Genomic DNA, 11,175 nt, shown 5'->3' with positions numbered 1-11,175 from the left:
CGCAAAGTGTCAGTCACTCGGTGAAAGTTTTACTAATTTTCTTGGTGGGTGCGGCGGTACCTTGCAAACTTGAGTAACTCGCCCGACGTTGGAGAGGTACAAAGGCACCTTCCTGACCATTTTGTCGAGGTCGGAGTTTAGAGTAGAGTCCGACACGGAATTGACTTGACACGAGAGAGCGCGCGGCCACGGGACCCAGAGGCTCAGTTCTGGCCGTGGCGATTGCGAGCGGTCGACATGCCAGCGCCCTGCGCGTAGCCGTTGGCGTCACCCGCTGAGGCGTCGTTGTCGTTGTCGCTACCGATGTTGTGGTCGACGTCGCCGGCGCCCTCCTCGAGAGCGGCTCGGCCGCGGTCCTGGGCGCGGTTCTGGGCGCGGGCGCGGAACCAGGCGATCCAGCCGCCCTCGGGGGTGAACTGGCCGCGAAGGATGGCGTCTGTCATGTCGTCGAGGCCGTCCTGGTGGCTGAAGTCGCCACCGTAGTACCAGTAGATGCAGGGGGCCCAGCAGCAGAACATGGCGGCGAGGAGGAGGGCGACGGCGACGCCGCCGGCGATGCCCTTGCACCACTTGAGGATGCCGAGCTGCTCTCCGTAGGCCCATATCTTGAGGAACTCGGTCGTCTCGGCTGGGGCGGGGACAGCGGTCATGGTCGGAGTGGACGACATTTCGGTGGTGGGTGTTGGGGTCGTCGTGATGGAGGTGATGATGTTTCCAGAGGGCCAAGGGCTGGGGCCAAGCCAAGGAAGGAAAGGGTTTTGAAAGTACGACATTGGGGGTAGATTAAACGGGGAGGGAGACTGAGGTTGTCGGTCGGGTGATGGGCTGGTTCGAGGGGGTCAGCATCGCGTACACAACGAGGAGGAGAGAGGAGGCTCAGGGGCGCGTGGATGGGGTGACTTACAAGTCTTTGATTTCAAGGTGACAACAACACGGAAAAGGCGCCGGGTGGCTGATGAGGAGTTATTAGAGCACCAGTCTTTGAATCCAAGCTGTATAGGAAGCTAGAAGCAGAGTTGAGGTGAACGTTTGTTTAACCTGTGAAGTTGCAGCCACTCACTGTACCTCAAGATCACCGATTTCCTTTGCCAAGTATTAGAGAGAAAAAGGAAGTGATTTTGAGCAAAACAGAAGAACACCTGTGCGTGTTACAGGAGCTGGCTAACGGTCGGTTGCTGGTCGAAAGGGAAAAGGAGAGAGAGACCCAGGGAGTGTGTTGACGATCTAAAGCGGCCTGGAGGAGGTATGTTATTTGAGAAACTCTGCTGGCTTCCTAAAGAATCCAAGAGTTTCTTCGAAAACCAGCCTGAGACACCGAAGCAAGGAGAAGGAAAGAAAGAAAGTGAGAGCTGCTTGGATGATGGAAAGAGCTGGTAGGTAACAGTTTGGGATGCAGCAGGCAGGAGCAATCCTTGATATCTTCTAACTCTACTCTTGCCTTTAGAACCTTACTTCTCGGGTTTGGTCTGGTTTGGCGAGACTCCTCGGCTCAAATCCAGAAACATCCAAACAGACAAAGGTCTCCTTCCTTAACATTGATGTATCATTTCGTAAAACACTCATTCTCTTCCAGGAACTCTACGATGGCCTCCAGCGCGACCCCCCTCCGCATGCCCGTCTCGTCGTCCCACGAGGAGTGCAGACCGACGAGCGTGCCCGTCCGCCTGTCGACGAGCGGCGCGCCGCTGTGGCCCCAGTACGTCCAGCAGGTGTGCATGAGCGCCCCGATCTCCGAGTTGTCCTGAGGGTCCTGGCCGCCGCCGGCGAGGCCCCTAAAGGTCCCGGTGCTGAGGTGCAGCACGTCGTAGCCGGTGCTGGCGCCTGGGGTCGCGGCCTCGAGGTCCTCGCTGCCTGGGTGGCCCACGCAGACGAGGCGGGCTTTGAGGGGCGGCGGATTGGGTGAGGGTGTGATGAAGGGGAACGCCGGGGGTGGCTCCTCTGGTGTTGCTGTTGTTATTGTTTTTGATTTTGTTGTTCTTGATGATGATGATGATGATGGGGGTGGTGGTTGGGATGCTACGATCCTCAAGAGGGCGAGGTCTCGTCTGGCGTCCCATGCGAGAGCTCTCGCCTCGACGGCCTGGCACGAGGCGAAGAGGAGCCAGTGGCTTCTGGAGGGGTCAAAGGCATCGGCCGTCTCGGCTAGGCAGTGGGCGCAGGTGAGAAGGAGCCCATCGGGCGAGATGCATACCGCCGTGCCGGCCTCCTCCTGGGCGAAGACGAGGGTTGCCATGAGTGACGGCGCGAGGCCTCTGAGCCTCATGTCGTCCGGAACTGCCACGGGGGTCTCTGCGAGTCGTTGGCGCTTCTGCAAGAGTCGCTGGAGGCCCTGCTTCCCCAGGTCTTTGAGTTTGAGATTCGGGGTTAGTATCGTCGGCAGCGGTCTTATGCCGGCCGTTTCGTTGCTCGCGGTACCGGCGGTAGATAGATTCGGGTGGCTCCTGGGTTGAGTTGAGGTGCAAGGGGCTGCTGCTGTTGCCGCCTTGGCCAGCTTCGCCCGTTGTCTCGTTCGCTTCGGCGAGACTGACGTTGACTGAGACGTTTCTTCTTCCATGATGGTGAGATAAGGGAAAGCAAAGCTCGAAGGATGTCTTTCAGTGACCCGGGTGTGAGCACTACAAGCTGTCATGAAATTATTCTTGGGTAAGTATCGACAGCCTATAACCAACGTTAAATCTACTACATGTTGGTAGCTCAAACCTGGCGGTGAGACTGCTGCCTGATTCTGCCACCAACCAACCTCACTAGGGCCCGAGCAACAGGCACTACCTTACGAAAGCCAAATAGGGTATCTGCCATTAGTCTGTGCTATCATACGAATCACCCAGATTCCCGTCCGTCTTTATTGACCAGCGGCCTGCTTCTCCGTCCACTCGTCAACCAGGGTCTTGTAGTCATCGGGGCCGTACGGCTCGGATGCCTCGGCGATCATGCCGTTCTTCCTGTACACCTTTAGTCCCAGGTCGCCCACGAGCTGGTCGATGTAAGGGACTGCGTCGAAGACGAAGTCGGGAAACTTGTCGCCGTGACCGGCGGGGTACCGCCACTTGCAGAACCGGCTGTGCAGGGCGGTCTCGTACCGCAGCTTCTGCAGTGCCTGAGGGTCGGAGGCGGCCTCGCGGACAGAAGGGAGCTGGTCGTGGAAGTAGGCGTCGATCCAGAGCGACTGCACGTGCGAGATCATGGCCACGGTGAAGTTCATCAAGACGCCGGCGAAGGCGATGTCGCGGTGTGCGAGGAGCTTGGAGGACGGCGGCACCATGAAGCGATGGAGGACGTAGGGGGTGAGCGGCGTGTACGGGTTGACGGCGTCGGTCGTCGAGACGCCCTCGTTCTCCACGAGCGGCTTCATCTTCTTGTTCTGGACGGGCTGGTCCCCGAGCCGGGGCCAGCGGTCCAGGATCTCCCTGTCGATGGCCTCGGTCATCTCGGCGGGAGGGAAGCTGTCGGCGGAGGGCGCGTGGGGGATGCCGAGGTCCTTCTCGATGCCCTCGGGCAAGAACTTGATGGGCTGGAACTGCTTCCACCCGGTGGCGCAGCAGAGCGCGTCCGACTTCAAGGACGAGCCGTCCGAGAGGTGGACGGTGCTCGGTGACAGCTTGGTGAGGTCGGCGATGTGGACGTCGACGGTGCCGTCGCGGATGAGGTCGAAGAAGTCGGTCTCGTAGTTGAGGATGGAGAAGCTGGACGCCGTGAACATGGCCTCGCTCCAGGGCTTCAGCTTCTTCAGCTCCGGGTGCGAGTCGAGCTTGTTGAGCGTGATGACGTCGTTGCCGAGGACGCTCCAGAAGTTGTTGGTGATGCCGCGGCCGATGGCGGTGCCGTGGTAGAAGTTCCTCGTCTTGACATAGCCGTCGGCGTCGCCCCACGAGCAGGGGCTGAACCAGGTCAGCGCGCGGGTGTGGACGAGCTTCTCGAGCCACTTCTTCAGAGGCGTGACGTATGGGGGCGCCATCCACACAGGGCCGTGACCCGACTCTGTATCTGGTCAGCGCGCGTGCGTGTGATAATGGCTTGGGGGGGACAAGGTGTCTAGTCACCTCTGATGACCCAATTCACTTTAATGCCCTTGATCGCGTAGGCGTAGACGAGATCCCATGCCGACTTGGTGCCGCCGAAGACGGTTACGGACTTGGCCGAGTCAAGAGTATCAGCATGTTGGAGGAAATCCTTGCCGTGGAAGATGGGGGCGCCGAAGGTCTCCTGGCCGTCAAAGTTGGGCAGGAAGGCCTCAGAGGTGAGGCCGGTTGCGACGACGAGCTTTTTGGCGAGGACCTGGATCTCCTTGCCGTCTTTGCCGTTGAGAACCGTCAAGAGCCAGCCACCGTTGGTCTGGTGCTCGGCCGAGAGGAGCTTGTGGTGGAAGCGAATCTTGTCCAAGATGCCGAAGGTCTCGGCGAACTTGGTCAGGTAGTCGTGCAGAACCTGGCCGGGGATGTGCTGGCCGGGCAGGACGCCAAAGGTCTCGGGGTCCATGGGGAAGTCAGGGTACTCGTAGGTGCCGAGCATGTTGTTGCTCTTGAGCCCCGGGTAGAGACGATGCTCGGCCCATACTCCGCCAGCGGACGAGGCTTGCTCGAAGAGAGCCAGCGAGTTTTGGGGGTGAAGCTTGTGGTGAGTCTTGGCCGCAGCCAGACCGTACCATCCTGTGATTGCGTGTCAGAGAGTGAGGGTGAAAGTAAGAGTGGAAGTCGGGGCGCATGTTCCTACCTGCTCCGATGACGACGAAGTCGAGAGTCTCCATTGAAGAAGGCGGATGCGGATGGGTGACTTGCACAAGGGGTCCTAGAAAAGGGTACTGTAACACCAACTCCCAGGCTGAACGTGGGCCTTGGAATCAAAATAGCCGATGGGGAGAAAAAGAAGATGCTCGACCGACCAGAAGGGGAGGGAAGCAACTGAAGCGCAAGGAAGGAATAAGGGCAGGAAGAAAGGCTCACAGGGGGGCAAACTTGTCTCGCGTGCCTCGAGATGTGAAATAAGCACTACCGTAGAAGTCGAGGCGGTTGGCCGTCTCTGCACTGCATGGAAACATGAGAATGGGTGCAACATAGAGATTCACCGGGCCCTCTCGAAGCGGATTCGATTCGCCAATGGCAAGGGACGTTGCATCAACCAACCCTGTCTCGTCGTCCCACCTTCTTCAGCGCAGTATGGATACAGGAACGTTAATGTCCATCATCCCCCGTCCGACGGTCACTCCAACTTCAGCCTGTTCCGTCGGTCATTGCGAAGGATCTTCATTGCCGAAATCAATCTCGGGGTTTTGCCGACATGTCTACAGCGCGAACAGACAGCGTGAAGGTCTCCTTTCTTGTTCTTCGTCTTGGTCGTCTTCCTCTTCTGCCTCCCACCGAGCCACTGCGCAGGGGCTGGAATCCTTCAGGTTTGGTCCAAGTCCAGGTCCAGATCCAGGTCAAGGGTTGTTATAGTAAGGGTAAGGGATAAACAATGGTGTCCTCTGACTTCCTGTCAGGATACGGCCGGAGTCGTTCCCCGGAAGACGATTGACCAGGCGGAGGGGTCGCACCCCACGAAACGGCCACCCGACCACGGACGAGTGATTATCGGAAAGCCGCAGGCAGGGTCGTTGACTCGTCGCGGGTGGAGCACAATGCTCTGTCGGCCGTGCCAAGCCAAGGACGCAAGCTCCGTCCTCTCTTCTTGTTCATCGGGTTCGTCCGATGCCTCCTCCGGACGGGGCTATCCGTAACGCTGTTAAGTGTTGAAGCTTGCACGACGGTGCGACACGGCCAAGTGCTGAAGACATCTCGCGCCAAGAGCAAACATGCTTGAATGATTCCCGGGGCACCTTAGGTTCGGTTCCTCTAAGGCTTGGGTATGTATGTATGTATCGTAACCTCGGCGCCGAAAAGGAGACTCAGGGGACAAACGTTGCACAGAGCGGTACGTACGGCCAGTACCAAAATCTCCGCTAACCCGATTCGACCAGCAGCAGCGCGCTAATCCAAAACAGGAAGCAAGCTCGAGACCCCCAGAGGGGCCCGGTCTTTGTGGAACTACCTACCTACCTACCTACCTACCTACCTACCTTACCTACGCTTGGCCTTTATGGGCCCCAACTAACGGGCTGAGTCATCGGCGAAAATCGCCCTTTTCTTCACGAACTCAACCAGCAGTTACCTACCTTACTTGGGTTCCTGCCTAACGAAACGAAGGTATCCATCCGTACCTACCTCCCTACTTACCCAAACCAGACTCTTCGGACCCATCCAACGTCAACATCTCTTCCTCTTCTTCCTCTCTCTCTCTCTCTCCTAGTCGGCTACTCCTTATTACTCCCCCCTACCAGCCCAAATTCTTCAGCCAAGCAACCGCCGAGACGCCCAAGTGGCTCAATATGGATCCAGCATGCTCGTAAACACCGCATTCTCACCTGAGACGGCCTCTACCATTACCTAGGTCCCAGATGACGTTTCGAGAAGCCACAGCTTCCATCCACGCTCTGTCTGTAGTGACTTGTGAGGCTGGAAGACAGAGATCCGAGGCGCCGCCCCAAATCAACGCTGGCGGAGTGAGCTCCAGTCGTCCATCAGCTTTACTGGTTAGATACTAGGAACACTGATGGAACATCCGAATCAAAGACTTGGAGTAACCAAGAGAGAGCCCTGCAAGAGACTCGAGACGAGGCTGGACTGATGCAGGTGCCGACTGGTTACGTCGCGACAATGGACATTCGCCGACGTTCCACATGGGCCATATCCGCGATCCGGCCCACCTCCGTACCACACTCACGAGTCACGATCCGACATCCGCTATAGGTATCCAGCCAAAGCCGAAACATTCGGATTCGGATGCAAAGTCACTGCGGCATTAGACATGTAGACACACAGTAACAAGCATCGCCTCTTTGACCTCGAACTGATGGGCTACCGCTATCGTCTTGGCCATCGCCCACCAAAAGACCTCTCAAAATTGACTCAAGGAGCTTGCCATGACCGCGAAAGAACACGAGGACTTGCCCGGATGACAACCACTCTGAAAGAACACCATCTTCGTCAAGTCACACACAGCCGCAGAGATTGGAGTCTCGTTGTGCTCGGGAGATGGATGTAGTCTCGGGAGTCAGGACGGTCTTCGTACATTGTCAGTAGTGGACCGGTGCAGAGAACTGCCGACTTGTATTCCGCAACCCGCCAGAAGTAGGGAACCTTCTGTAGCATTTGTGCTGGAACGTACCGCCCCCTGAGTCTCATCGGTCGCCAATCTTGACGCCTTCTTGGTCCTATCAAGGTGCTTGCGTGGCTAAAGACAGGGGGCCCCAGACGCCCAACCTTGACAACGACTTGAAGGCCGACCCAACCTTGACGGCACAGCACGTCAAACCATCTATTTTCGATGCGAGGATATCTGAAGGGCTCACTTAGGCACGTGTTCGACCTTGTCGCTTCTTGAAAAAGAAAACGCACGCCATCCATGGGGGGCGGCATAGCCCAGCAGCTTACAAGGGTAAGGCCTTTATGCGGCTCCATCTCTCTTATTATTTCCGATGCTCCTCTGTTGTCTCATTTTTCCCAAGCCCTTCAACGTTTCCGGATGAGCTTGTGTGCTAGATTGGGTATCGTCATCCCTGGCTCGGTCAGCCGTCGTCTTGTAGGTCAAACACCTACGGCTACTCGCATGCTTGTTTGGATTGCTTTTGAAGTCTTCGCTTTGTACTACCGCGGCAAGGACCGGTAGGCAACTCCGACATAAGTATATCCGTTTTCGAAACACATGCCACAAGCCGTTCATTTTGGCGAGTTCCACTTATGGACCTGCCGATGGGAATTGGTAACTGCATACGTCCCGTACCTCCGTCCGTATTGGGAATCCCTGTCGTATGCCCCAACATGGTTGGGGCTCCAAGAGACTGTGATCTGCAAAGCTACATGTCCGGTGCCATGAACTAGTGTATTGCTGAAGGATATTGACAGGAGGACCTGTCCGTACTCCGCTGCTGCTATATACTCACTGGGTCTGCTGGTGCTGTTCTCCGGAACGGCGTCTCTCATCTGGGTAATGACGAGATCCCAGCCACTGTCCTCCTTACTCTCTCACACAGAGACAAACGCACGCACGCGTAGTTTTGTTTCCTCTTGATGTTATGATCTCAAAATGTCCGACTTTACGACGGAAGCCTTCACGCTTCTCGGCGTAGCGATTGGCGTCATCGTTTTGCGGACGTACGCGCGGGTCAAGGCCGTCGGCATCAAGCATCTGCAGGCAGATGACTACCTGATGCTGCTCGTTGCTGTAAGCCCGCCCCCAAAAGCATTGACGCAGTGATCTCGCCGTTCAACCAGTCGTTGACACATTGTGTAGGTCACATACTCCGCCGAGACCGCCCTGGCGTACAGTGTAGGGGCCTACTGGCGCGGCCTCGCGAATAATGGCATGACGGACGAGGAGAGGAGGAACCTCGACCCCGCCAGCGAAGAGTTTAACATCAGGTACGACGTCCCGGTATCATCACATTGGCGCCGCAAACCCTCTTGCTGACAGTGTGGGCAGGGTCAACGGGTCCAAGACGCAGATCGCGGGATGGATCACGTACAGTTGCCTTGTGCTCTGGCCCGCCAAAGCCGCCATGTGCACTTTTTACGTGCGCCTTACGGTGAGTAATGCTGGCTCGCCGTCTCCTTTGGCGTCGGTGCCCAGAGCTGACACGACGCAGGAAGGACTACACAATTACCGAAAGCGTATCATTTGCGGTTTCGTCCTTATCATAGTGACCTGGCTGGCGGTGTTCTTCTCCATCATCTTCAGCTGCCACCCGATACACAAGAACTGGCAGATCTACCCCGACCCGGGCAGTACGTGATGGAGGTCTAATCGCATGCCGAAGGAGCGAGTTGCTAACAGGATCGTAGATCTCTGCCAACCGGCCATATCCAAAATCAACATCCTCGTCACCGTCGTCCTCAACGTCATCACAGATCTCTACCTCCTGAGCATCCCGATCCCGATGCTGTGGGGTGCGCAGCTGCCCTTGAGAAAGAAGCTCGGTCTCATTGTGCTGTTCTCGGGAGGCATCTTCGTCACCATGGCCGGCATCCTGCGCTGCGTTCTCATTATCTCGGTATGCCCAGAGCCTCTGAATGTCCCCCTGATAGCCCAACTTTGCTGACACGGCCTCCCTAGAACCCCGTCACCGGCGCACAGCAAGCAGGCTCCTGGGCCGTCCGCGAGACCTTCGTCGCCATCGTCACCACCAATATCCCGATGATCTTCCCCCTCGTCCGCCGCTGGCTTACCCCCATCTTTGGCTCCATCACGACCACCCTGTCGCGGGGTACCAACAACAGATACGGGAACTCGAAGAGGTCGAACCTCCCGGCTCCGGGGAGCATTAAGCTCGGCGAAGTCACGGATGGCGGCAGCAGCATCGGCGGCAGTGGCGCCCGGAAGAAGGGCCGCCAGCCATTTAGTCAGTACCCCATCACCGAGTTCACGCTGTCCGGGAGCGAAGAGCACCTCAACAAATCGCCGCCCCTGCCGGGGGTCATCAGCAAGAACGTGGAGATTCGGGTCGAAGAGTCGAAGCGAGACATTTCGAGGAGCGGCACGGGGAGCATGGAGAGCAGCATGGAGAGGGGGGACGCCTACTTTACGGTTGACGTTAATGGACCCAGCGGCGGCGGCGGTGACACGCCCAAGGCGACGAGAGGAGCAAGAGGTACAGGGGGGGCATGAGGCCGGCCGTTCCGAGAAAGGGGACAAGGAGGAGGGGAGCCCCATCTAAGCTGAGAAGACATTCCGATTCACGCATGGTCCGATTTCCGGGTTTTGAGCCAGGACTGCCAACGCCGTACGGCCGGCCTTTCGGAGTGTCCAGAAAGCCAGCAGATCGACATGGGCCAGTACGCATGCACTTCACACCGGGGCACTTGGAGGTTTCGGGTCAAACGACTGCCATCTATAACAGAGCTCTGGATCTAACTTCACACTTCCTGTAGCATCCTCGTCGTCGCCGAATCCAAGCCAACACAGCCCCCCTCCTCCTCCTCCTCCTCCATCATCCCAACTCCCCAACGATACGCCCAGCAATAGTACCTAGATAACCGCACCCCTTCCTTCATGAAGAGGCCGCCGTTGCCGCCGCCGGTGACATACACGAAGTTTCTGTGGAATCACTCGCGGCATCGACACTGCGGGTGACGAAGCGTGCCGACGGCGAGGTAAGGGTCCTCGGGCCCCACAAACCCGGCTCCGACACTTCGGCCTGAGTACCTGGCCCGTCGGTCGAGGCAGAAGGGAACAGGGGTGAAGGTGTACGGATGCGGCGATGACGATGGCACGGACCTTCGTCGTTGTCGCGACACCGTCAGGGACGGACGCGCGGGGGCGCCGTCCGTGATCTCCTCGGAGGACGAGGAGACCGAGGGGGAGGGTGGGCCCAAGACGTAGGCCGGGGTGTCGCGGTGGTGGAACCGGCGATACGGAGGCGGCGTCGTGGGGTCGTAGGAGTGGAACCTCGACGATGCTGCCGGGGACTCCGGGGGCGGCATGGACGGGGACGTCCTCCAGGAGGCTGCGCCCGTCGTGGACGGTCCGGAGGACGCGGAGCGGGAGCGGGTGTCGTCGTGCTCGGTGCTGGGGAAGGTGTGCAGGCGTGCGCCACGGTCTGAGCCAGGCCGCTGCAGGCGTCTTGGAGCAAGTTGGTGGTAGACCGGCGGGCGGGCTTGGGGCCAGGGTTCTCGGTGGCGAAGGGAGGGGGAACGGAAGACGAGGTGTGCATTGTCGAGGTTAAGGGGGCGGCTCCGGTGGACCAGGGGCGGGTGGTCAAAGGCCGAGAACGGGGGCACGCGGTAGGCGCGCCGAGGGCGGGCGGCTATCAACGGCGATGCCGGCGTCGATATCGGTCCGGGAGGGAGGCGGTTGTGGGGGGGCGGGAAGGGGTTGTCTATCGGGGAAGAGAGCTGGGGGTGGCGGTTGCGGCGGTGATTGCGCATATTTGCGGGTTGTTCGGGGATTTGAAAATTGGAATGTTTGTTTCAGTGGAAGACGATGCTCGTCGTTCGCTAGGATCAGGCACTTCTGAGCTGCCTTGAGGGAGATTGGCTACTAAGAAGTTCATGGGAATGGCTTTGGGGCGGGAGAGCGACGGCTTGTTATATCACGGCTTCTATGGGTGACAGTGATTCAGGGCCCTTTTGAGCAGCGTGCTTTTTT

At 58.2% G+C, this 11,175-nt stretch overlaps 5 protein-coding genes across 5 annotated transcripts; 1 reads left to right on the top strand and 4 right to left on the bottom strand.

Moving 5' to 3' along the window:
• Positions 1 to 203: 203 nt before the first annotated feature.
• Positions 204 to 773, bottom strand: CH63R_01949 (uncharacterized protein; the record flags this gene model as incomplete). The annotated part of the gene is made up of 1 exon (XM_018296924.1): positions 204 to 773. The coding sequence occupies one exon, from the start codon at positions 771 to 773 to the stop codon at positions 204 to 206; it is 570 nt and encodes a 189-aa protein (XP_018161740.1).
• A 770-nt stretch (positions 774 to 1,543) lies between these two features.
• On the bottom strand, positions 1,544 to 2,554 carry CH63R_01948 (AT hook domain-containing protein; the record flags this gene model as incomplete). Its single annotated transcript, XM_018296923.1, has 1 exon — positions 1,544 to 2,554. One exon carries the CDS (start codon positions 2,552 to 2,554, stop codon positions 1,544 to 1,546), a length of 1,011 nt encoding a protein of 336 aa, XP_018161739.1.
• Positions 2,555 to 2,842: 288 nt separating this feature from the next.
• CH63R_01947 (Flavin-binding monooxygenase-like protein) lies at positions 2,843 to 4,744 on the bottom strand (the record flags this gene model as incomplete). The annotated part of the gene is made up of 3 exons (XM_018296922.1): positions 2,843 to 3,978; positions 4,041 to 4,646; positions 4,711 to 4,744. 3 exons carry the CDS (start codon positions 4,742 to 4,744, stop codon positions 2,843 to 2,845), a joined length of 1,776 nt encoding a protein of 591 aa, XP_018161738.1.
• A 3,374-nt stretch (positions 4,745 to 8,118) lies between these two features.
• On the top strand, positions 8,119 to 9,696 carry CH63R_01946 (Kinesin-like protein; the record flags this gene model as incomplete). The annotated part of the gene is made up of 5 exons (XM_018296921.1): positions 8,119 to 8,256; positions 8,326 to 8,453; positions 8,515 to 8,816; positions 8,874 to 9,082; positions 9,145 to 9,696. 5 exons carry the CDS (start codon positions 8,119 to 8,121, stop codon positions 9,694 to 9,696), a joined length of 1,329 nt encoding a protein of 442 aa, XP_018161737.1.
• A 437-nt stretch (positions 9,697 to 10,133) lies between these two features.
• CH63R_01945 (uncharacterized protein) lies at positions 10,134 to 10,955 on the bottom strand (the record flags this gene model as incomplete). The annotated part of the gene is made up of 1 exon (XM_018296920.1): positions 10,134 to 10,955. The coding sequence occupies one exon, from the start codon at positions 10,953 to 10,955 to the stop codon at positions 10,134 to 10,136; it is 822 nt and encodes a 273-aa protein (XP_018161736.1).
• Positions 10,956 to 11,175: the final 220 nt, after the last annotated feature.

The sequence above is a fragment of the Colletotrichum higginsianum genome, chromosome 2 (genome assembly GCF_001672515.1).
Source record: "Colletotrichum higginsianum IMI 349063 chromosome 2, whole genome shotgun sequence".
Lineage (NCBI taxonomy): Eukaryota > Fungi > Ascomycota > Sordariomycetes > Glomerellales > Glomerellaceae > Colletotrichum > Colletotrichum higginsianum.
The sequence above is the reverse complement of the archived record's forward strand: the minus strand, read 5'-3'. Positions and strand labels throughout refer to the sequence as shown.